Source organism: Chaetodon trifascialis, chromosome 11 (assembly GCF_039877785.1).
Source record: "Chaetodon trifascialis isolate fChaTrf1 chromosome 11, fChaTrf1.hap1, whole genome shotgun sequence".
NCBI lineage: Eukaryota > Metazoa > Chordata > Actinopteri > Chaetodontiformes > Chaetodontidae > Chaetodon > Chaetodon trifascialis.
Window position 1 is genome coordinate 27,632,144 of NC_092066.1, and position 26,896 is coordinate 27,659,039.

General features: G+C 43.6%; 1 protein-coding gene across 1 annotated transcript in view; it reads right to left on the minus strand.

Moving 5' to 3' along the window:
- Positions 1-26,896, minus strand: part of rnf31 (ring finger protein 31) — a 150,507-nt gene that overhangs the window by 75,625 nt on the left and 47,986 nt on the right. Inside the window, exons 6-9 of the mRNA XM_070974644.1 lie at positions 25,572-25,767; positions 24,746-24,923; positions 24,037-24,170; positions 15,404-15,576 (exon numbers count right to left, since the gene is read on the minus strand). Coding sequence (XP_070830745.1) covers positions 15,404-15,576; positions 24,037-24,170; positions 24,746-24,923; positions 25,572-25,767 — 681 coding nt within the window. The remainder of the gene's footprint in view (positions 1-15,403; positions 15,577-24,036; positions 24,171-24,745; positions 24,924-25,571; positions 25,768-26,896) is intronic.

Genomic DNA, 26,896 nt, shown 5'->3' on the forward strand with positions numbered 1-26,896 from the left:
GCTTTGTCTAGAGACATCATGTGTTCTTATTCTGTACTTTTCTACTGCACTTGTGTAACCTAATGTATGTCCATGTACTGTTCAGAACTGTAAGATAGCAGGACTGGTGAAAGCCAGTTTGGATAACAGGAGGCAGATGACACTTTTCTTTTCTGTCAGTAAGCTCTGTTGCATTGGATACACGCCCAAAACAACACTCACACACAGGTTGCTTATCACATTCCAAGGACAAGATCTGGACAGTGGTTGGCCTGTCCACGTCCTGGTAACTGGCCAATTATCAGACAGCACTGACAGGTTGTAAATCAGACATTCCTGTATCAAATTGTTTTGTGTGTCTGTGTGCTTTCCTTTCTATCACACCAGGATAATGCAATCTATATGTTTGATTCAACTTTGGATGTTCCTACAGCACTTAACTCACAATTTGTATGGTATCAATGCTTTTCCTGTGTTTCTAGCTTGGGGGCCACTGCCAGCCGTCTATCAAGCTCGGCTATATTTTTCATGAGATGTTCCTTCTTTTGTTTTTTCAGTCTCGTTTTTTTGTGCAGAATAGGATTTAATCTCTCCTTGTATTACAACTTTCAATGTTTCCCATAGGTGCAATGCAGATATGGAATTAAAAAATTATCAATCACTTAGTATTCCTTAGTATTGAAGAATGTTGTCAATAATCAACAAAATGTGTCTGATGCATGTATGTGCATTGCATGTGTCAACAAACATGTTGTGAACAATTTTGAAATGTGATGAAAATTGATTGACCATGGTGAGAAGCAGATGAGTCAATCCCACGCAGCCATTAGTTAATGTTTTCTCTCTATAGGATGAAATCACAGCGTTCCCCTGTAAATCATTCTGCACAAAGGTCTGTTCGTCACAGACACCAACTGCTTCTTTGTTTGACTTCTTTGTTACTTCTTTGTTCTAGACGCACTCTTTACTTGTTCTTTACTCACGCCATTTCTTCTGCATTTTAGTTTTTCTTTAGTTTTTGTGACTTCAATTTTTGCTCATTGGTTGTCTTTTTGCCTGCCTATTGGTGCATAACACGTAACCATTAACACATATTATAAATCATTCAAAACATTAAAGAAGGAAGCGGAGACATTTTAGAGTTTAGCACGTTTAATGAGGTACTTGCATGTTAACGCTTACCCCATTTGCTTGTCTTCTCCTACACCTAATAGTTCCGGTTCAGTCCCAGCCTGAAACTGAGGCGGAGGAGTCCATCCTCATTTATGGAGAGGGGTGGCAGTATGGTTGAGAGGAGGGGGGTCCAAATTGATTAGTGTATATATGTATTCTTTTATGCCTTTAACGGATCATTGGGCCATTGCAATGTATTATGTTTTGTTACATGTTTTGATAAGGTTAGTATGGTTATATTGAATGGGACCTATGATGTATTGGTGTGTAAACTGAAAATGAATTTGTCTCTGTAGCAGGGAATTAGAGAATATAGGTGGCCAGCGCCCATGGGTGTGGGCTCGCTTTGCCGAACTCCAGTCAGTTGCTAGGATCAGGACTGCTGGCCTAGAGCATAGGGCCCCTCAAAGGGCTTAGCCTATGCTTTGGTTTGAGGCTTAGTTCTGTTTTTCATTGTTTATGTAGTTTTCTTGAGCCATTATTTAATCCTTTATTTTTCTTTTCTTATCTTTTTTTTATTTTTTGAAGACATTTTTTGCCTTTGTGTATTTTTTACTTCAACTCACCCTATAAATAGTCCTGGTTTCTGCACAATACTACCAACTACCACATGGGGATAATTTAGCCTGCATCAGCATGTGCCCTCCTTTTCTTCCCACTCGCCATCGTAACACAACCCCTGAAGCATCTCTTCGCAGCACTGACTCTCCACCGCGGTTCGACTGGTTCCCCCTGCTGGACTGCAGCACAGATCGGAGCCACGAGGGACAGCCTGGGCCCCTGCCTTTGTGTCCGTTCAGGATAGGCCATTGTGGGGGGGGGGGGGGGGGCATTTTCAGCATTGAAGAGTTGGTGTTGTAGGATATAACAATCTCAATTTTCATTAGACTCTTAGTCATTCATTCAAGAAATTAACACTACATTTGCATCCTCATTTTTCTTCAAACTGCTTCTCACTATTGCTTAACTCCTTCCTTTTATTATTTTGCTATAACTTCTTCATCCAGTTGTTTGTGTTACATATTATTTGTCATATCATTCATTATTCATATCCATTCTCATTATTGTGTCAAATAAATAATATTTTTCACATAAGTCAGATAGTGTCCTTTTGAACTGGAAATAGACGATCACTGTATGATGATGAGCTTGATCTACCATTAATTCATTAATTATTATTAAATTTTTCAATTTTCAATTTTATTTTATTTGTATAGCGCCAAATCACAACAGAAGTTGTCTCAGGACACTTTCCATATAGAGCTGGTACAGACCAAGCTCTTTTATCTACAGAGAACCAACAATTCTCTGATCAGCATTAAAAGAAAAGAGTAAATAAAAGCCTTCTGAGCTGTGGAAGATTGGTGCCCCTTTTTATATTAACGAATGCAAACATCAAACCCAGAGGTTTAATGACCTGATTACCCTGCAACAATGACATACAATCTTGATAGATAGCTTCAGTCCATGTTTGGCCACATGCCAAAGCATTTTGAGCCTAACCCATTGGGGGCGCCACAAATACCAGAGCTAAGAGCTAAGATAAATGACAACAAAGACAGTAGGCAAGGTTCAAATCTGGCTTTCACCAAGAACAAACAAGCACGCATAAGCACATTTAGTTCATTAGTTCATAGTTCATTCAGTCACACTTGAGTTTGTCTTTAGTTAAATGTGTCTTATGTGTTTCTAATTCATGTTTTAATTGAGTTACCAGTATGGATGGTAATGCTGCTGGTTTCTGTTGCTGGAGAGACATCTTCTCAGACCTGAAGCAGAACTACTTCAAGTTTCATGACTAGGTTCGAGAACAAGACCATGCATCAAACACATCCCATTTCCACATAAAAGTATTTAAACTCATTGATTCCTTTATTTCCCCTGCAACTCAATCTTTGCACAACACATGACGAACAAGTATTACAGCAAATTGCTCACATCATACCATGGACCAGAAGTTCATTCTTAATCTTTCAGACAGCAATCTGTTTGAAGATCAGCAAACTCCTCTCCAAAGTCCTCTCCATCTCCCAACACCCAGCGCACTTGGTTGGGCTCAGCAATCCAAATTACCAGATTCTCTCAGCTCTCAGCCTCTGATAACTCTGACATTGTCAGTCTTTGTTTCAGAACTGTGATTTGCCCTCAGTTTTCCTAAAACTTCAAACAAAATGAGCACATTCATTCCTCCATCCCAGCACCCTTCTCTGTTCTCTCACTTCTATCATCCTGTCCCATTTTCTTCAGCCACCTCACCTCCGCCCATCTCTATATTAATACAACAATACACAGTCGCACCATCAGCCAAACCTCTTGACATTCCAATCGTCCACCATCCAAACATTTCTTGTTGTTCATTTTTCTTCCTGTTTATGGACTCAAACATGTTCATGTTTATACTCAAACTGTACAGCATGAGAAAGCTTAAATTCCTTTGAATCAATTGACACAAGACACATCAAGATGTGGAGGCACAATACACGCCAACATCAGACAAACAACCGTGTCTAAAATTGATCTGTTATCAATCTGTGGATCACTGATAAACAGATTGATAACATTTAGACAAAAAGGTCTGTTAACATCCACAAAGGTCTACACGATCTACTGCAGTAAAGATATTTAGTCGAAACCAAGATAGTAATCCACAGAAAGAAGTTTTCTCCTTTCCAATTAGCAGACGATGTGCTCATCTCCAGTGTTTTCCCAGTTACAACTTCTGGAAATGTATGCAGAAGGGCAGCATCTTGTCTCCTGTTACTCTCAGGCTTCAAGTGACACCTCACTTGACCAATCGTGATCTGGCACATGAAGCTAAGCAACCAGAGAAACCAATAACAGTCTGAGATGAAAGGTGCTCCTTCTCTTCTCAGACATGTGTGAAGATCAAGCCAATCACAGCTGATTTCAAAGATGACTGACACTTTGAATGGCAAATGAAATTCTGAACACGCTGATATGCCACTTCAGTCGCTTATTTACAGCTGTACTGAATATAAAATTGCAGAAATTTAGACAATTGCCACCAGCCTCCGACCCTCTTCCTATTTGTTGTCAAGATTAAAACTTGAAATGGGAATTGTTATTATTCATCTTCTCTTCTACTCAATCATAAGCATTCACTGTCATAAAGCCAAATGAATAACCATGTCAGATGATTAGGCGTGTGCGTGCATCATAACCTGCTGACCATGACACCACATATGTTATAATCTACTGATTAAATGAACATTCTGTCCTTATTGTACAACACATTATGACCTGCCTACTGTGCTGACATTGTTCTGATGGTAGAACAAAGTCATCCTGTCTACAAGATAATGTATTGTATATAAACTAACAACTTCCCCTGCTCTGGGCTCAGCAAGGACAACAAGGAGGGAGTCAATCTGCAGGCGTCTGAATAAAATCTTAGAAAGACAACAAATGGCTTTGTGCTTTTTAAACAAAATTGCCAGAACAAACTTCACTGTACACGTCTACATCGGTGGAACTGAGTTCTTCACAAAACACTGCATGAAAAGTAGCATTTCTGTCAATTATTGTCACTGTAAATTGCCGTGGAAGTTCTCTCAGCCACTGTGATCGTGAGGTGTTAAAATGTAAATGTAAATGCTGCAAGCTATACAAATACAAATTAGAATTGTGTGTGTGTGTGTGTGTGTGTGTGTTCTGTGCCTACAGAATACAAAGTTGTTGTTTTTTTATGAGGATTTAAAAGTGTGTTTAAATAATTTTACAGGCTAAATACAGGATAAGTTTCCTGACTCTCAAAAGCCTTTCATAAGTCCACTGATGATTCTTTAAGTAGGAATAAACAGGGAACACACCAAAGTAACTTTTTTTTTAAATTTTCGATGATGTCAGTTTAAAGAAGTTTACATGACGTGGGCCCGCCTTCCTGTAGGCCCACCACCCGCAGGAAGGATCAGAAGGGGCCGGTGCTATGTGATATGGGTAGCAGTCGTGGGCGGGGGCCCCGACGACCCAAACCCTGGACAACGACTATGGCTATGGGGACATGGAATGTCACCTCACTGTGGGGGAAAGAGCCTGAGCTAGTGCGGGAGGTTGAGCGGTACTGGCTAGAGATAGTCGGGCTCACCTCCACGCACAGTCTGGGCTCTGGAACCCAACTCCTTGAGAGAGGCTGGACTCTCTTCTACTCTGGAGTTGCCTGCGGTGAGAGGCGGCGAGTTGGTGTGGGCTTGCTTATAGCCCCCCAGCTCAGCCGCCATGTGTTGGAGTTCTCCCCGCTGAGCGAGAGGGTCACTTCCCTGCGCCTTCGGGTTGGGGATAGGTCTCTCACTGTTGTTTCGGCCTACGGGCCGAACAGTAGCGTAGAGTACCCGGCCTTCTTGGAGTCCCTGGGAGGGGTACTGGGAAGTGCTCCAACCGGGGACTCCATTGTTCTGCTGGGAGACTTCAATGCTCACGTGGGCAGCGACAGTGACACCTGGAGGGGTGTGATTGGGAGGAACGGCCTCCCCGATCTGAATCCGAGTGGTGTTCTGTTATTGGATTTCTGTGCTAGTCACAGTTTGTCCATAACGAACACCATGTTCAAGCATAAGGGTGTCCATCAGTGCACGTGGCACCAGGACATCCTAGGCCGGAGGTCAATGATCGACTTTGTAGTCATATCATCTGACCTTCGGCGGTATGTCTTGGACACTCGGGTAAAGAGAGGGGCTGAGCTGTCAACTGATCACCACCTGGTGGTGAGTTGGATTCGCTGGCAGGGGAAGAAGCGGGACAGACTTGGCAGACCCAAACGTACCGTGAGGGTCTGTTGGGAACGTCTGGCGGAACCCGCTGTCAGGGAAGTTTTCAACTCCCACCTCCGGGAGAGCTTCAACCAGATCCCGAGGGAGGTTGGAGACATTGAGTCCGAATGGACCATGTTCTCCACTTCCATTGTTGATGCAGCCGTCCATAGCTGTGGCCGTAAAGTCGGCAGTGCCTGTCGTGGCGGCAACCCCCGAACCCGGTGGTGGACACCGGAAGTAAGGGATGCTGTCAAGCTGAAGGAGTCCTGGTTGGCTCATAGGACTCCTGAGGCAGCTGATGGGTACCGGCAGGCCAAGCGTGCGGCAGCTCGGGTGGTTGTAGAAGCAAAAACTCGGGTCTGGGAGGAGTTCGGGGAGACCATGGAGGAGGACTACCGGTTGGCCTCGAGGAAATTCTGGCAAACCGTTCGGCGCCTCAGGAGGGGGAAGCAGCTTTCTGTCAACACTGTTTACAGTGGAGGTGGGGAGCTGTTGACCTCGACTGGGGATATTGTCAGGCGGTGGAAGGAATACTTCGAGGATCTCCTCAATCCCTCTGTCATGTCTTCTGTAGAGGAAGCAGAGACTGGGGACTTGGAGGTCGATTCATTCATCACCGGGGCTGAAGTCACTGAGGCAGTTCGCAAGCTCCTCGGTGGCAAAGCGCCGGGGGTGGATGAGATCCGCCCTGAGTACCTCAAGTCTCTGGATGTTGTAGGACTGTCCCCGTCTGCATCGCATGGCAGACGGGGACAGTGCCTCTGGACTGGCAGACTGGGTTGGTGGTCCCTCTTTTTAATAAGGGGGACCGGAGGGTGTGTTCCAACTATCGGGGGATCACACTCCTCAGCCTCCCTGGGAAAGTCTATTCCAGGGTACTGGAGAGGAGAATCCGGCCGATAGTTGAACCCCAGATTCAAGAGGAACAATGCGGTTTTCATCCTGGCCGTGGAACACTGGACCAGCTCTATACCCTCCACAGGGTGCTTGAGGGTTCATGGGAGTTTGCCCAACCAGTTCACATGTGCTTCGTGGACTTGGAGAAGGCATTCGACCGTGGCCCTCGCGTCATTATGTGGGAGGTGCTCCGGGAGTATGGGGTTGGAGGCCCTCTGTTGAGGGCTGTACAGTCCCTGTACAACCGGAGCAGGAGCTTGGTCTGCATTGCCGGCAGTAAGTCGGACCTGTTCCCAGTGCATGTTGGACTCCGGCAGGGCTGCCCTTTGTCACTGGTTCTGTTCATCATTTTTATGGACAGGATTTCTAGGTGCAGCCAGGGGCCGGAGGGGTTTCGGTACGGGGGCCGGCAGATTTCGTCTCTGCTTTTCGCGGATGATGTTGTCTTGTTGGCTACCTCGAGCCAGGACCTTCAGCATGAGCTGGGGTGGTTTGCAGCCAAGTGTGAAGCAGCTGGGATGGTATCCCTCTTTCCCTTCTTTCCCCTGATCCTTCATTGTGCCTTTAACCAATTCGACAATGTGTGGCTTTTGTCTCAGCTAGTTTTAAAATCAGTTTGACTCTTCAAATAAGCGAAGGCATTTACTTCTCTAATATTTACATAATTATTCTATATAATATTTATATTCTTATATATCTCATGATTGATCTTATGGAGGCCAAAACAACCAGATACACAGGAGCAGTTCCCACAAGCCATCACCTTGATGAACAATTAGGTGTCATACAGTGTCACTAACCCTCAGACACCAAAACACCCACTGATGGCCATTTATAATCCATTAATAAATTAATCATTCACTGTCATGGTCAATATAAATACCTGCCCATTGTAAATTTTACTGTATATATTGTTTTATATTTATTTTATATTTTTTACTTACTGCACTACTTGTCCTCATTGAGTTGCATGTCTATTCTTCTGAAGCAAGTACAATGAGTGCAACGTTTAAAGTCAAATTCCTTGTATGTGCACACATATGGCCAATAAAGCCAATTGTGATTTTTATTCTAATTCTGATTGGAAGATGACTGTGACAACAATGCAATCAGCTGTAACTGGAAAAAATATTCTTAGCTTAGACAAAATGTAATTCAATCATCCCACCGTGTGGCACAGCGGGACAGTGGAACAGGTGGTAACACCTGTCACCTCACAGAAGGTCCGGGTTCGAATCCCGCTGTGGGCGCTGGTGACGTGTCTTCCACCATGCCTTCAGTGAGGAAAGGAGCCTTTCTGTGTGGAGTTTGCATGTTCTCCCCGTGCTAACCTGGGGTATCCTCCATAAAATATAAAATATATATATATATTTTATATATATATATATATATATATATGTATATATACATACATACATACATATATATATATATATATATATATATATATATACATATATATATATATATATACATATATATATATATATATATATATATATATATATATATATATATATATATATATATATATATATATATATATATATATATATATACATATATAAATACCCCCACTAAAAACATTCAAGAAGATCACCACCTGACCAGTGGTGACAACGAAGGAACTGGACGCCAGTCGGCTGGCAGCCCACCACTCCTGGTCTACCACGGAGGAAGGACGACCAGGATGGCTTAAAAGCAGAGACAGAATTTCACAAACGCATGGCGTGTGCAGTTTCCCCCCCTAACTCCACATGTTGTGTATGTAATTGTGACTAATAAAGGGATTTTGTCTTCTGCTTCTTCTTCTTCTTCAAAACAAAACATTATGACATTCTTGAATTTACCTTTCAGCAGTGTATGCAGGTATTCTGTGTATTACATTTGTGGTTAGTTTAGATAAATTTGTTTACAGCATAACATATAAGATTCTTTTTCTGTTAATTGGTGTTTTAAAAAGCCTAATTAATTTATTCTGATGTAAATGTAGCCTGGTGACAGTGTGAAAACAACACCAGACACAATATTATATACAGGGATCTTTATTCTCTACTACTCTCAAAATAACGGAGCAGTGTTAAATGAATTTGGAGTATGTAGACCAATCCTAATATGACTGACGAATGCTAATTTTAACTGTTTTCACAAGAATAAGTAAGCATATAAACAACTGCAGCGGCAGCTCACAACTCTGTTAACAGAAAATAAAAAAAACAAGAACACAATCAATTGCAAATACAGAGTCAAATACCTGGCGCATTAATATTACTCAAAATGGTGCAGTACATTTCAAAATTACACTCACCACAACTCTGTGCCAACGTAGGTGTGTTTATGGCGACAGCCATCAAGCCCACACACCCCACAAACTGTGCAATAAAAATAAACGTCATTTTCAGCACACTATACATGCACGAAAGTTCCTTATAATAACAAAATATATCTCCGTGAAGTGGACTCACATGACTTTCAGAACTTGTTAACTCTGCAGGACCAGTACCGTCTCGGCGAGGTACTCAACACACACGCTGTTGAAAACGTCTTTTGCGACGCGCTGACAGGAGACCATTTTGGGCAACTCGGAATGGGAAAACTCTCCACTTCCTGCTTTCTCGCGCGTAATTGCTATAGCAACCAGGAGACACCCGAAAGGGCACGGTGCCATCTAGTGGGCAACTTGGACAAAATTTATATGTCTATTCCACTCGGCTACATAAAGAAACAAAACATATCCAAAGGGGGATGATGATGATGTGGCTTTGGAAGACAGGCTCTTGTTCCACCACTGTAACATTCTGTTCGGCCTTAAGGAGTATGCTTGTAGTATGTGAGAATTTCAGAACACAGGCATCAAGTATCAAAACTGTTTCTGTCACTTTGGGGACATTACAGAGACTTACATTAAATTCCTGGAGACTTGCCTTAACCACAACACTATTTGCCAAACCCAAATCATCACCCGAACCATAGTCTTAAAGGTCACATATTATAAAGCTTTTTCAATATGTTACATTGGTTTATGATTTCCACAAAACATGTTTTTGAAGCTGTTTGCTGGAAATAGCTTTTAGGAAAAGATTCTTGCCTCCCTCTATTTCCCTCTGTTTCAGTCCCTTTCAGAATGCGCTATTTCTGGTACCTGTAGCTTTAAATGCAAATGAGCTGCTGCTGCCCCACCCATAAAGTGTTACCGTGGTAACAGGGAGAGCTTAGACTCTAACGTAGCACAACCCGTGTGAAAGTAGTGGACATGGCAGCAATGAACAGACCTAGTGTTTCTGTAGTTCAACCGTACATGTTCGAACCTGAATCGGATCTTGAAGAACGAGGGGAGGCTCCTTCTGAACCTCAGAGTTAGCTCTGCTGATTTCACCATGTCATGCAAACCACAAAAGCCTGGTATCATATGAAAGCAGAGAGTCCGAAGGTCCTGGCTTTTTACATAAAGAGGAGGGGGTTTCGAGAGTGGAGGAAGTGCTCTTCATGCGATAAACTGTCTCTAGGGTTACTTCCTTCTGGATCGCCATAGGTGTTTCTATTGTGAACTTGGGTGCTGCCCCTCAAATCGCTTGACTCTGACTGGTCAATAGAGGTGTCCATCATCACATTTGACCACTGGGTTGCTGAGACATTGACCAGTCTAACTGTGTTGTTAGTCTCAGCGCTTAACATTTACACATGAATGGGCAGAGCGTACACAGACGACACTGTTGACCAGCACTACTGGCCATTCACCCCAGCCTGAGAAAAAGTAGCTTGGGAGAGAACGCACATTCAACTATAAAATGTGGGTGCTATTATTGGTTGCAAATACTGGTATGCAGGGTTTCTTATTTCTTTAGCTTTATACATGCATGAATTGTCAATTTTTTTAATTGTTTGTATCAGTGCACATGTGAAAAGTGTGCAACAGTGCAGTCAAAGCCTGAGAACATATGCTGCCAGTAGGTGCCACAGGTCACAGTATCTTTACCTTCACTTATGATTACAGTGGATGATTGCGGATAACATGTCACTGCAGATACTTACCTTATGTTATGCATAATAGGTTACAAGATGGCTGCAGCAGCGAGATGAAAGGCCTCCATACATGATCAACCATCCAGAGTTTTATCTATAATAACCTGCTTAACTTCACTGTTCATACACCATAATATACTAAATACAGTCAGCCAATGCCACAAAATCAGATCATATTTTTTCTTGAACATATAACCAAGTTTTTCCTAAGCAAATACTGTATATTACACATTAATTCACATGCAGTCATGAACATTTTTACATGAAAATACAGTACAAGTGAAGGATTACTGAATCCAAATTAGAAAAATGTGAATACAGATGTAACATACTGTTCATTTTTCTCAGTCATTACAGGTATTTAGTTTATATTTATGGGAGTTTTGTGAGCTGGTGCTGGGGCTTCCTTGGGTGGAAGATAAGTGTAGTCATCCCATCATGTGTAGTACTTCACATACATTGGGAGTTTCCTGACACCCAGGGAAGACACGGAGGCTTCATCCCCCCCCAATTGAATCTTGACATGTAGTGACAAGGGTGGCACGGTGGACAGTGGTAACACTGTCACCTTGCAGCTAGAAGGTCCCGGGTTACACTTACACTTACAAATGTGGCTCTGCACTCTCCCTTCATGGACTTTAGAAAGCTCAGTTTGAAAAGAAGATCCCCTGATGATGTGGTGGCTTGTCCTCTATCAGCATTCTGGCTGCAATGCATTACCTTAGAATAGTCCTGCAGGACACAGTAGCCTGGACAGCTGTAACAAAAGTATATTTTTATGATAACAGGGTGTACTTAGGAGTAAAACATGACAGCACTGTTACAGTATAAATTCACTAAAGGATGCAAAAGCGCACTGTTGCACTTGTTCAACAGCAGGCACCGGTAATGATGCACTGGCCTAAATAAAAAGAGAGGAGTGACATTAACTTTATCTTACATGTATAGCTGTGCCAACAGCTACATACAGTGTAAACAATCAGTCATAAATAAACTCCAAGAGAAGAAGCTCATTGTACAGAATCAGTTGGAGTATAAATTGCACTGTGATGTAGCAATCTCAATCATACACTCGTTTTGCCCTGGGCTATGCTAACATATTCTGGTTTAGAAAATATTTCCAAATGCATTACTTTCACAAATTCCCGAAGATTAGACCCGCTTGACCAACTGGGTGGCTAGGTTAACATGTGGAGACCATGCTGATTGCTAATTAGAAGCTAGCAGTTAGCATTAGCTTGTGCTATATGGCAAAACACACGCTACAACATGCAAGAGTTAGCACTTATCTACAAAAGAAACACAGTTAATTATTTGTATACTTACATGTCCCTCCTCTTCAGGTACTCCAAAGCTGGAAGTGACCCCTCCCTTGGAAAAAGTCTCCCAGCTAATCCTGCCTCTTACTGACTGAGGGTGGAGAAACACTCACTCACTCATCACTCATCTTCAACCGCTTATCCGGGGTCAGGTCGCGGGGGCAACAGCTTCAGCAGGGGACCACAAACTTCCCTTTCCCGGGCCACATTAACCAGCTCTGACTGGGGGATCCCGAGGCGTTCCCAGGTCAGTGTGGAGATATAATCTCTCCACCTAGTCCTGGGTCTTCCCCGTGGACGTGCCTGGAACACCTCCCTGGGGAGGCGCCCAAGGGGCATCCTTACCAGATGCCCGAACCACCTCAACTGGCTACTTTCAATGCAAAGGAGCAGCGGCTCTACTCCGAGTCCCTCACAGATGACTGAGCTTCTCACCCTATCTCAAAGGGAGACGCCAGCCACCCTCCTGAGGAAACCCATTTCGGCCACTTGTACCCGCGATCTAATTCTTTCGGTCATGATCGAGCCCTCATGACCATAGGTGAGAGTCGGAATGAAGACTGACCAGTAGATCGAGAGCTTTGCCTTCTGTCTGAGCTCTCTTTTTGTCACAAAGGTGCGGTAGAGCGAACACAATACCGCCCCCGCTGCTCCAATTCTCCGACCAATCTCACGTTCCATTGTCCCCTCACTCGTGAACAAGACCCCGAGGTACTTGAACTCCTTCACTTGTGGCAAGGACTCATTCCCTACCCGGAGTAGGCAATCCATCGGTTTCCTGCTGAGAACCATGGCCTCAGATTTAGAGGTGCTGATCCTCATCCCAGCTGCTTCACACTTGGCTGCGAACCGATCCAGTGGTGCTGGAGGTCACAGACCGATGATGCCAACAGGACCACATCATCTGCAAAAAGCAGTGATTAGACCCTCAGCACACCGAACTGCAGACCCTCCTCCCCCCAACTAAGCCTTGATATCCTACCATGAATATCACGAACAGGATTGGTGATAGAGCACAGCCCTGACAGAGGCCAACCCCCACTGGAAACAAGTCCGACTTACTGCTGAGTACACGAACACAGCTCTTGCTTTGGGCATATAAAGATTGGATGGCCCTGAGAAATGACCCCCTCACCCCATATTCCCACAGCACCTCCCACAATATCTCCTGGGGGACCTGGTCATATGCCTTCTCCAAGTCCACAAAACACATGTAGACCGGATGGGCATACTCCCAGGCCCCCTCCAGGATCCTTACGAGAGTAAAGAGCTGGTCTGTTGTTCCACGGCCAGGACGGACTCCGCATTGTTCCTCTTCACTCTGAGGTTCGACTATCGGCCGAACTCTCCTTTCCAAACACCTTGGAGTAGACTTTATCGAGGAGGCTGAGTGGTGTGATACCCCTGTAATTGGCACACACTCTCTGGTCCCCTTTTTCAAACAACAACCACCCCAGTTTGCCATTCTTTAGACACTGCCCCAGACTTCTACGCAATGTTGAAGAGACGTGTCATCCAAGACAGCCCCTCAACACCCAGAGTCTTCAGCATTTCTGGACATGTTTAACTACCTCAGTAGTTACCTCACCAGGGTAATTGATGATGATCCCCCATCAGCTTCCAGCTCTGCCTCTACAATAGAGGGCGTATCGATCTGATGCAGGAGTTCCTCAAAGTGCTCCTTCCACTGCCCGACTACCTCCTCCATTTAGGTCAACAGTGTCCCATCCTTACTGTATACAGCTTGGATGGTTCCCTGTTTCCCCCTCCTGAGGTTCCGGACGGTTTTCCAGAAAAACCTTGATGACGACCGAAAGTCCTTCTCCATGGCTGCTCCAAACTCCTCCCTCCAAGCTGCTGCCCATCGGGTCTGTCGATACCTTGCAACTGCCTCTAGAGTCATCTGAGATATCATGTTCCGGAAAGACTCCTTCTTCAGTCAGACAGCTTACCTGACCACCAGTGTCCACCACAGTGTTTGAGGGTTTACCGCCCCTTGAGACACCCAAGACCTTTAGATCACAGCTCTCCGCCGCACCTTCAGCAATGGAAGCTTTGAACATCGTCCACTCAAGTTTGATGCCCCCAACCTCCACAGGGATGCCAGAAAAGCTCCGCTGGAGGTATGAGTTGAAGATCTCTCAGACAGGGGCCTCCTCCAGACGTTCCCAGTTCACCCGCACCACACGCTTGGGTTTATCAGGTCTGTCTAAAATCTTCCCCCACCCTCGGACACAACTCGCCACCAGATGGTGATCAGTTGACAGCTCTGCCCCTCTCTTCACCCGAGTGTCCAAAACAAGCGGCCTCAGGTCAGATGATACAATAACGAAATCAATCATTGACCTTCAACCTAGGGCGTTCTGGTACACTTATGAACGTCCTTGTGTACGAACATGGTGTTCATTACGGACAGCCCATGACTGGCACAGAATTCCAATAACAAACAACCACTCGGGTTCAGATCGGGGGGGCATTCCTCCCAATCACGCCTCTCCAGAAACAGGAGAAACAGTTAGTCACAAAGTGGTTTTTTGTGGTTTTTGCTGACTGTAGCTGGGATGTTCCCTTAAAAAATCAATTCAATCCACGCTGCTCTTCTGTCCTGTATGGTTGGCAGCCGGTGGAGTGATTTGTGCTCGTCTTCACAGCCAACAACAGAACACTGCGTGTGGCACCTCCACATTATGATTCATAACATGGTGCTCTCGATAAAGAAATGGCGGATCTGCGTAAAGGTAGTGCTGTATCTGGGGGATGAAGAGACACCGTACTTATGCCTCAATAGGAGGGAAGATGGGGAGGGAGTTGGTCGCTGGTGGGTGGGAATATGCAAATGTGCCAACTTTTTACATAGAAGTCGGTGACGAATTTAATCGGCTCGTTTGGAAGCTGCAGGCAGGGTGCTTTCAGAGATCTTTATCTCACTGAAAAAAGCATGGATGGTCTTATTTCACAATTTGTATGCATGTGGCAGCACCAGAGACCCAAATAACACCCAAATCCCAGAAAAGGTCAGTTTTTCATAATATGAGAACTTTAACCTAACCTTTGACAATATTCACCATAAAACCGAATGATTTATATTTTGGGGACTTGTGTTTTGCCCCCATAAGGAAGGCCAGTTCCCACAATGTGGCTGTGTGAACACACTTATGCCTGCATAACATTAATAATACATGGACACACACATACACACGCTCACACACACACACTCACACAAACAAGCAAACCGTTGCTGACCTGGCTGTCTGGGTCACCGGGCATGCCCAGTACTGGTGCTGGTGGTCTCGGGGGGTTGATGGGTGGGTGTGACAGGGTCACTGGAGGTCGTGTAGCCAAACGCGGTCTTTCACACACCTCACACAGAATGCTGCTGGCTGCATTTACCATGGTACAGCTCTTACACTGCCACTCTGAGAAGAAGTCATTAAGACACACACACACAAACATCAATTCTTTGAATTCACATTATGGGTAGTAGTCCATGTCCTTATGTCCTTAACTTTGTGGTAAAGTTATTTTTGCTCCAGAAAGACTATGGCTTTGGTGGCCAAAAAAAAAAAAAAAATCCAATCAATCAAGTCTACTTTGCCCTTCCACCTTGATTCAAATTTATTGTTAATGAAACTCAACACTTCCTTCATGTGTTAACAGTAAAAGCCTTAAATCCAAGTGAAGGCATTAAGCCCCCGAGATATCTCAAAGTCAAAGGGGCCCATTTTCACATACATACATATGATTGAGGACGTACTTGGGCCCAAAATGAAAATTAAATTAAACATGGCAGCTGTGGCTCAGGAGGAAAAGTGGTCGTTCACCTGTGAGGAGGTCAAGATACTGAACCCCAAAACTGCCCTTGATGCTGCGCCATCGCTGTGAGCAGGTGGCTTAGCTGTCGTATGAATATGTGCGTGAATGGGGGAATGCATGTAATAAATAATATGTATATACGGTGCTTAACAAATTTAGTAGACCACCTGTCATAAAAACGAGAAAACAAATATTCTTCTTTCAAAAACTTGTTTAAAACTTAAAATGTTATCGTTATTTATTTGGCAAATAACAAACTGAAAGGGCTTTTCACACATAATAACCAAAAAACTTAATATTTTGTATGGCCTCCTTTGGCCTTGATAACAGCTTGCATTCTTGCTGGCATTGTATTTATGTACTTTTCGACAGTCTCTTTTATTATTGAGTTCCAAATAGTTTCTAGCTGTTCCCACAGACTTGCTTTAGATGAAACTTTTGTGAGATCAATCTTAGAATCTACTAAATCCCAAATTTGTTCAATAGGATTCAAATCCAGACTTTGACTTGGCCAGTCCATCAGTTCCAGTACTCCAGATTCCTTTTTCTTGGTCAAATAGTCTCTGCACAGCTTTGAGGTATGCTTGGGGTCATTGTCTTGTTGGTATATGAACCCACGCCCAATCAGATTCAATCCAGAAGGATTCCATGATGCACTAAGATAATGTGGTAGACAGTCTTGTTCATCATACCGTTGATACAGCTTCACTAATTTGCCCACGCCGTTTCCACAAATGAAACCACATACCATAATGGAATCTCCACCGTGTTTCACTGTGGGTGCAATGCATCTGGCATCAAAACATTCTCCAGCTTTTCCACGGACATAAACACAATGATGCTCACCGAAGAGTTCAAACTTCCGTCCAGAGTACCTTCTTCCAGTCATCAACAGTCCAGTGTTTGTGCTCCCTGGCAAATCTGAGCCGTTTCTGCAAGTCTGTCTCTCTGTCTCTCTCTCTCTCTCTCTCTCTCTCTCTCTCTGACTGCATTTCTGTCTGTCTGTCTCTCTCTGTCGGTCTGTCTGTGTCTGTCTCACTCTCCCTCTCTTGCTCTCCCTCTCTCACCCAACCGGTCAAGGCAGATGGCCGCCCACCCAGAGCCTGGTTCTGCCCGAGGTTTCTGCCTGTTAAAAGGAAGTTTTTCCTCACCACTGTCGCCAAGTGCTTGCTCATGGGGGAATTGTTGGTTCTCTGTAGATAAAAGAGCTTGTTCTATACCAGCTCTATATGGAAAGTGTCCTGAGACAACTTCTGTTGTGATTTGGCGCTATCTAGAGATCAGCAGTGGTCTTCCTTCTGTCTCTACTACTTAAAATCTTGAGGAAACCTTTGCTTCCCGCCTCTTCCTTGGCACATTTTGTAAGTACCAGTCTTGGCAATTGACTCCAAAGCATACTTGACCACACTGTGAGAACACTTTCTGTTCCCTATTTGCCTCAGAGACCATCCAGCATCATGAAGTACTTTCATGCGGACTCTTTCATTTTCAGTGAGCTCTCAACATTTTACGATTTTGAACAGAAATGAGGAATTTAAAACTGAATTAACCTTCTTATGCTTAAATTTGAGCCAGCTCACTGGGCTTCTCTGAGAAGTCAGAAATTAATCAAGCATAACATTCAACACTGAAACAAATTTTTCTGTTCAGGAATGGAAGTAAATAACTATAATTTGACATATTAATCAAGAAATAATAATGTGCTTTATTATGCTTTCAGTTGTTTTGTGTCAATAAATTCTAGGATAACAATAATGATTGTATTTTAGCATTAAAAATATCCTCTCGGTTAAAGAGCTTCTACATATTGATGTATTAACCATCGCAAAACCACCGACCTCTTCAATGGTTTCCAGATGGCAGTCCAGGACAGTGCCAGCTCTCAAGATTTTGAGAGTTTCCTCAGTCTTTTTCTGTCCCTCTCAGATTTCCCACAGGCCCAGCAGACCACTGTGTAGAAGATTGCAGATGCCATCACAGTATCATTAAATGTTCTTTAACAGTGTCTCGCACGTTCCAAAAGACCTCAGTCTTCTCAGCAGATGGAGATGACTTTGGGCCTTCTTATACAGGACATCTGTGTTATTACTCCATACCAGTTTGTGGTTGTAGTGAACACAAGGGTATTTGTGCTCACCCATGATCTCGATGTCCAAACCCTGGATGTTCACTGGTGTAGTCTGTCTAACTGCTGACTCTCCAGACCTCTCTGGCATTGATCTCCTGAGACTCCTCCTCCAGCTTCCTCCTGTAGCTGCTTTTGCCGCTCCTTATCTTCCTTTTCAGCTCCCTCTGCACCCTCCTCAGCTCATGTTTATCCCCCGATCTAAAACCCCTCTTCTTCTCATAGGGATTTTAGTTCCAGAACACCCAGGGTATATTATTTGCAAACAACCGTACCTTCCTGATAGGTGCAGAGTTTTCCACAGAGAAGTTTATGTAGTCCATGATCCATATTGTTAAATTGTTAGCGTCCTCCTGTAGTGTCAGCCAACAGGGGGATATACAGTGTTATCGCAATGACATGGGAGAACTCCACCTGGAAGTAGTATGGCTGAATGCTAACAGCTTGCAGCTCCATGTGTAGTGCAGCATTGCGTCTTTACATTGATGTGCCCTGGGTTACACCATCTGTTTTTCCACAAGCATTGCTATTCTCCCACCATTCCTCTTACTGCTCTCCATTGTTCTTCTGTCTGCTCTCAGCAGTTGAAAACCGTCCGAAGAAACATTCGAGTCCAGGGTGAGTTCATTCAGTCACATCTCTGTGAAACACATTGTGGTGGGTGGCACAAAGTCGGAAAGCAGCAGGTCTGCCAATTAGTCAGGCTGGGGATATAGGGCTATGACACAAATATCCATTTTCACAAAGTCTGCTGCCTCAGTTTTTATGATGGCAATTTACATATACTCAAGAATGTTATGAGAGTAATCAGATGAATTGCAATCGACTGCAAAGTTCCTCTTTGCCATGAAAATGAACTTAATCCCCAAAAAACATTTACACTGCATTTCAGCCCTGCCAAAAAAGGAATATCTGACATCATGTCTGTAAAGTCAACTTGGAAAATAAGAATAATAAATTAAAAATTATTACTTAGAAAATATCTTTAATACTCAAGTATATCCTGGAGGATGAAGAAGCCTGATTGACAGCTGTCTGAAGCCCAGCTGTCGCAAGTCCAAAGCTGATTAGAGGGAGGGTGCATTCACCTGAATGCGCATCCAGAAACAGATGGAGTCAGGAGATAGCATCAGACGCACATGGAGGAATCCTGAGTGAGCTCAGACTCAAATCCAAAGCGACAGGAATGCAGTGGAGCCAAAAGATGCAGCAAATGGTGCAGACGTGATCCAGAGAGGCAACCGGTGAGATGTCGGACCTTTGGTTTTCAGAGACGCGTACAATAAATCATGGCTGCTGTAGGGAGCGACAAAGCCATTGAAGTTTATAGTTCATTAGCGTCATGTGTAATGCCAAAGTTTGTAGTCTGTGTATGATTTCTTCAAATATTTTCAGTTAAAGAGGATGCCACGATTTAATTTGCCTAGAATGGTGTGAAAAAACAAAGTAGTAATATTGATCACAAGGTGGTACATGTTTGAGGGTACAGCTAAAATTTTTGTTCGTTTTTTACCTTGCTTGGTTTGCCCTGCTCTGTAACCCAACTCTCTGTTAAAAACTGAAATTAAAGGAGTAAAGAGAAGAGGAAAAGTGGTTATTAGGGAGAATTGCATGAGTAAAATCCAGTGAAAATCAAGGTGAAGACAAGATGCTATCTTCTTAAATTCGTGTATCCACCTCCAAGGGCACCCTTGGAGCACATCAAGTGGTTTGTTATGGACTAGACAACATTGCTGATGTCCACAAGTTGGTGACACCAGAACAATTGCAGTCATTCTTCCCTGATGTACCTCTTGACGAGCTTATGAGGCCCCAGGAAATCGAGCTACTCATTAAACATAGGGAAGGGCAGTTAGCACCCCAGAGAATCAAAGTTGTTGGAGACCTTGTGCTGTGGGACGGGCCACTTGGAAAGACTGTTGCAGGGACCCATCCTGAACTGTTAAAGAAGGTTGGTGTGCCAGCCCACATGTCGAAGACACATTTTGCAAGGTCAATGAGGACAGCAGCTGTTAAATATGAAGAGCTTATGAGTAGCATTGTGGAGTATAACCCATTAAACAAAAAGATCACAGAGAGTCAGGCTGAGACTGCATTGACCAAGAATCAGGATTTTCTGAAATGGTGGAACTAGCATTGGTGCAGCATGCGAGCCCAAATGTGGTGGCTGTCGCTGTGGAAATTGCCAACCCGATGAAAGGAAATGACCCTTGCTGAGAAAAGAGAGCTTGAGGTGGTAAGAGAAGGACTCATCTACATCACAAGTGACAATCATAGTAAGGAACCACATTGGCATGCAAAGTACCCATGGCTAGAAGATCCATCTTCATTGCCAAATAACAGAGGAGCAGTTGAAGCAATGTTCCTGAGGACTGATAAGCAACTGGCCAAAGCACCAGGATGGAAATCTGCCTACACTGCTCAAACATGAAATGATTGACAGAGGAGCTGCAATCAAGTTATCCCCAGAGCAGATTACCAGTTGGAAAGGACCAATGTGGTTTGTGAGCCATCTGATAGCTCCAAATCCTCACTCAACAACAACACCTGTAAGACTTGTGTGGAACAGCAGCCAAAGGTTCAGAGGCATCAGCATGAATGACCTGTTGATGAAGGGGCCAGACATCCTTAACAAGATCCATGCCGTCCTTTTGAGATTCAGGAGGGGAGTCAATGCTGCTTTGAGAGACATTAGAAAAATGTACAACTCTGTGTGGTTGGAAGACAGAGAAATGCATCTCCACAGGTTCCTCTGGCGGGACTCAGAGGAAGAAAGCTTGGAGGAATATGTAATCACAAGAGTCAACATAGGAAACAAGCCAGCGGGATGCATCACACAGCTTGCAATGCGAGAGACGGCTAGCCTACCTCCATTCATCCACCTCAAAGGGGAAGGCAGAGTACTGCAACAAGATAGTTATGTTGACGACAACCTCACATCTCACAATGACCTTGATGAGCTGGAAACCATCATAGCAAATGTGGAACAGATCCTGAAAGCTGGAGGCTTCCTGCTAAAGCCATGGGTCTTCTCCAAAGTTTCTCAAAGTGGGAGGAAGACAAATGTCAACACAACCAAGGCTGAAGTTAAAACAATGATCCTACCAAATCAAATACAGGATGAGGACAACAAGGCACTTGGTCTAGGCTACCTCGTTGAGGAAGACAAGCTTCATGTCATGGTATCCATTAACTTCTCAAAGAGAAAGAAAAAGATGCGACTTGGTGATAATCTTCTTTTGGATCAAGTAAGACCGCAAATGCCAAACCCCTTAACAAGAATGGAGCTACTGAGTCAAGTTTCAGGACTATTTGACCCACTAGGCCTGGTAACCCCTGCCAAGCAAAAAGGTGCCATCCTCGTGCGGAGAGCGTTTCAAGAGGCAAAGAGTGAAAATTGTGCAGTCAAAGATACCTTGGATGCAGCACTATCTGACAGCCTTAGAGAAGATGCAATCCAGCTGTTTGAAGAGTATGTGCAACTTGGGCAGGTTACTTTCACCAGGGCCATAACACCTTCAAGCTTCACTGGAGAACCTTGGGCAATAACACTCTCCGATGGGAGCAAGCACGCTTATGGGGCTGTAATGTACCTCTGATGAAACACTGATCGAGGCCCAGTTGTCACACTAGTGGGGTCCAAGGCAAAGCTAACTCCGTCAGACCACAGGGGTGATGCTGTCAAAGCGGAGATATGTGGTGCTGTGTTTGCCTCATGCCTGAGAAAGTACTTTGAACAGCACAGCAAAATCCAAATAGTAAAGTGGTTCCATCTCATCTATAACCAGACAGTTAGAGAGAAAGCTATGGTTTTCAGACATTCTTTGCAAATAGGGTTGGAAAAATCCAAAACACAACAACAATCCAAGACTGGTGATGAATTCCTGCTTCCCATAACATTGCTGACAGGAGCCAGTCCTCAAGACCTGGATGAAGCATCAGAATGGCAAAATGGGCCAGGACTCCTTAGGCTTCCTATAAACAAGTGGCCAATTAAGTCAACCAGACATTTGGTACCAGATGTAAGGGAAAGTGTCAGCAAACTTCAGAGGAAGACATTTGTTGCCACACTGACAAGGGCCAAAGCTAAAATAAAAGACTCATTAGACCAGAAAGAGTCCAAAACACAAGGGCCCCCTGGACTGAAGATGGGGGACAAGCAAGCGGAAACCCAAATGCAACTGAAAAGACCACCAGCAGGATTAGCAGTTTTAAAGCTTGTTGATGTCAAGCAATTTAGCAATCTTGGTCGACTGATCAAGGTGGTTGCTTGGATTTGGAGAGCTGCAAAGAAGTTCCTTGAAAAGAAACAGCACACCACAAATGACCCAAAGTGGGAGGCAGAGTCATTTTCACAAGGCATCTCAACAAGAGAAAGAAAAGACGCACTCAGATGCACACACATTCTCGAGTGCAAACACAGACAGGCTGGCAGTATACAGAGACCATGAAACTGGCTTGTTAGTATGTGGTGGTCGTGTGCAAATCTTCGACAAAGACAACCTTGCAATCCCTCTTTTACCACACCAAACCTGGGTAGCAACATTACTAGCCAGGGAAGCTCATGAAGAGAACCACGATTGAGTGGCCGGAACACTACCTCCTGAGAGAGCTGAGCCAACTGCCCCATTTGAGTTTACATCTGTTGACCTTTTTGGACTATCCAAGTTAGAGATGACGTCAAGAAACGAGTGCCACTGAAGGTTTGGGGAGTTGTATTTTGTTGCATGATCTCAAGAGCTATTCGCACAGACCTGGTAAACACACAGTCCAGAGAAAGCTTCCTGTTAGCCTACCAGAGATTTACAGCACTAAGAGGTCATCCGAAAAAGATCTGGTCAGATCCAGGCACCAACTTCATAGGAGCAAAATCAGTCATAGAAGAATAATACAAGCTTCTTGCCAATGTTGACAAAGCCACTCTGGAAGAGTCTGCAGCCAAGAGTGGCACGGAATGGACATGGAAGATTCATCCAGCTGATTCTCCACACCGGAATGGGGCAGCAGAAACTGCTGTGCACATTGTCAAGAGAGCACTGCAGAACCTTGGAGGAGAAACAGGATTAAGTTGGAGTGAATTCCAGACAATGCTTTATATGGCAGCTAACCTTGCAAACGAAAGACCAATTGATGCCAGGACACAAAGCCGAGAAGACAGCATCCAGTACATCACTTCTAATAGTCTTCTACTGGGCAGAGCTTCACAAAGTGGAGATGTTCAAACTTTTGACTTCGCAAAGAGCTGGGTATTGCCCTTGGGGTGGACTAGTTTTTCTTTTCTTTATTTTTCATTTGTTTGTCTTATTTTTGGTTCAGCTTGTTTCCCCCATTCAATCATTTATCTTACCTATAGGTCGACCCCAGTCAGGTGGTCAGGGCACGCTTAAGGTGTGCTGACCCTTTTGCAGGGTAACTGTTTTTGCACGTACGTAAATATTTGATTTAAGCTTGGGATTGGAGTATATTTACTTTGTGAACAAGCCTTGTCTGCAGTCTGAATTGGTGTGTTTTCACACATTCCAGCCCCTGCCTAGGTTAGTCTGACTTGAGGTTAACGGCAAGGAGGTCAAGTGTGGTAATGGTTTATCTAATGCAGCCTGGTTAGCGCCACTAGTTGTTTGAATTGTCTAAAAAGGAGTAAAAAGCATTTCATAAATCTCACCAGTTGTCCATCCATACGTGCATACAACCAACAGACACTAGTGACAAAAGAAACACACAAAAAGGACAGAAGCACACCAAAACAAAGAAAAGAGGTTGGATCTGCTGCTAAAAGCTTTCTCCAATCTGACGGCATGGGTAGTAAATCAAGTATAAATGCCACAGATGAATATATTTACTTGCTTTTATGTCAGTTTCTTAAGTCACAGGGGAAAACTAGAAAGTAGTATAAAAAGGATTACTGGAGCTGTGGGATGCACATTGATATAACACAGACCAGTGAGGGTGGCAGGCTGAGATTCATCTTCTTTAGAGCTGATCGATTCCATGCAGGGACGCTCACACTTCTCACACAGTACATCCTGGACAGAGTTGACTTTCGTGCAGTGACAGCAATGCCAAGTGGAAGAACTGAAACAAGGGAAGAGGTAATGTTACGGCTGTATCAATTTGCATCAACAGAATATTTATCCATACATATTGGTTTTGTTCTTCTTATAGGTATAGTATGACTCAGTTCTAAAACCTTGACTTTCATTATGTTTAAACTGCCACTACACTTTGCTGTGACCAGCTTTAAGTTTGACCATAACCCTTAACCCCCTGTAACCTGCAGAATTTGATTGGGTCAGATACAGTCACAAGCACTGTCTTGGCAGCTTGTAAGTCATTATTCAGATGAAAATCAAAACCAGCAATTGCATTTATGTTTAATCTATTCTGCACTACATTGTTGACATAATTGAAACCTCATGTCTCTTCTACAGGGACACCATAACAACTGATCTGCATCAAACCACAGGGGGTGGAAATAGGGCAGCTGACCAGCAAAGAAAGGGACTCCTCAAATTAATGGTGCTGACATATACAGCAGCTGACTTTTTACCTCAATAGTTAATGAATAAATTGTTACTTGAAGTTGACTGACAAGTAGTCAGAACCAGCACTGGCTGTGGTCCAGTGGGATCAAAGCTATTAATCTGGACCTGTAACTGTTCCTGTTTTGGGGTGAGGAAGATGGTGATGATGATGTGACAGTTGTTCGATGGTGGTTGGCCCTCTCAGGGTAGGAGTGGTACAGTCTGTCACATTCTGAGCAGAGCCCCTGGAGGCAGGTGAGGCAGTGGGCAGAGATACGGAATATTTCACAGATAGTGCAGTTCTCTGAAACAGAGATAACAATCATCTGTACCAATTCACAAATTCAATTTCTGTGAGTAACCATAATTCAATTTTTGTGGAGGTATAAAGTGTAGAGTAAAAAAGAAATGCTGTAAAAACAACAACAAAAACATGCAGGCAGAAAGTAAGAGGTTGATATCTTTAAGGGAATGACTGTGTTCCTTAATGGTGCCTGCAGTTGGCTGCCATATAACAGGGCAACTTGCTGGATGGAAGTGTTGTTCTGGGTGAGTTTTCAGTGCAGGGTGTTGTAAATATGGTATATTAAGTAGAGAGCACAGAATTACTGGGCACCTATTGGGCAGCTGCTATGTGGGTTCTATGGTCAGAATTCTAAAGAGCAACACATTAGCAGTAAAACACCATGTCAAAACATCTACCCGTTGTTTTCTAGGCCACTGAGGTTCTATGTACGTTAATGCACAATATATAACACCACAAAATATATCCTACACAATACAACATTCATATACACCAATCTACTATGTTTGTTGAATGTGAGAGTAAGACACACCTACCAACCATGTTCGTGATTATTAAGTTAATCTAATATAACATAAACAAACACAAATTAATACATAGCTAACCAAGTTAGTGAGTTAGTTGGTTTACAGTGGTTTCTCTCCTCACCTGGCTGTTTGATTGAGGTCGAAAAGACCTGAATGGACCTGAGACCTTGGAAGTTGGAGGACAGGGAGTAAGCATAGTTGTTCTCCCTGGAGGAGTGATGGTGGAGGGGGAAGGCTAGAGACTTAGTCTGACCATCTGAATGGCATGAAGTAGAGGAGGACTGGTAGGCCACAGCATCAGTGTTGAGACCGACATCCTAAGAGGATAGAAGAGTATGTAAAAGCTGACTTGAAGAATTGGTGCCCATCATGAACTTTGATGGATCATTTGTAGCAGAACCAGAGACCTCCAATTCAGCTTTCCTTCTCACATTCCTTCTGGAGAGCTGGGAAGGAGGGACATTTCAACTACAAAGGGTTACCTATCAGTTAAACTGTTTTTCATGGAGAAGCTAATCCTTTCTTACAGCTCAACACCAGATGAAGCCGTTAGAACCGTCAGGATGGACAATTAACAGGTCTCAAAAGAACTCAAGAACCAGATAACATTGACAAGTTGTAAATCAGACATTCCTGTAGCAAACTGTTTTTGTGTCTGTGTGCTTTCTTTTCTACCACATCAGGATAATGCAAACGATATGTTTGATTCAACTTTGGATGTTCCGACAGCACTAAACTCACAGTGTGTATGGTATCAATGCTTTTGAGCTTGTAAAACGACATAACTATGATCTTAACTCTCATAAGCAGTGTTGTCTGGGTTTCTACCATGGAACCATACTGCCATCTAGAGATTAGAAGCAGTTAGGTTTCAGATACATGACATTAGACAGTTATAATTAGTAGTGCTTAATTCACCAAATATAATCTGCCTTTCCTTGCTCCTTTATTCTATAAGTTAGCTATACTGTTAGTTATCGTATTAGTTAGTATTAGTATTGAAGAATGTTGCCATTAATCAATGAAATGCGTCTGATGCATGTATATCGGTGTAAACATACATGTTGTAAACAATCTTGATGTTCGAAAATGTTGAAAATTGATCATTTAAACTCTGTGATTGACCATAGTGAGAAGCAAATGAGTCAACCGCACGCAATCTTTAGTGAACGTTTGAACATTTTTTTTTTTAAATTTTTGGACGAAATGACAGCATTCACCTGTAAATCATTCTAACGTGAGCGACGCCTGTTTGTCACAGACACGCCCCAGAATGCCAGAAGGTACATTTCCCAGCAGCCCGCCGCAAGCGCTCATTTTTTACTCACTTTTACTTTTCACTTCATTGCTTCACGTTTAGTTGTTTTCCGCTTCCCCTCAGAAAAATGTTTTTCTCTAGTTCTTTTTCCAGTCTTTGTGTAACTTCAATTTTAGCTCGCCATGTTA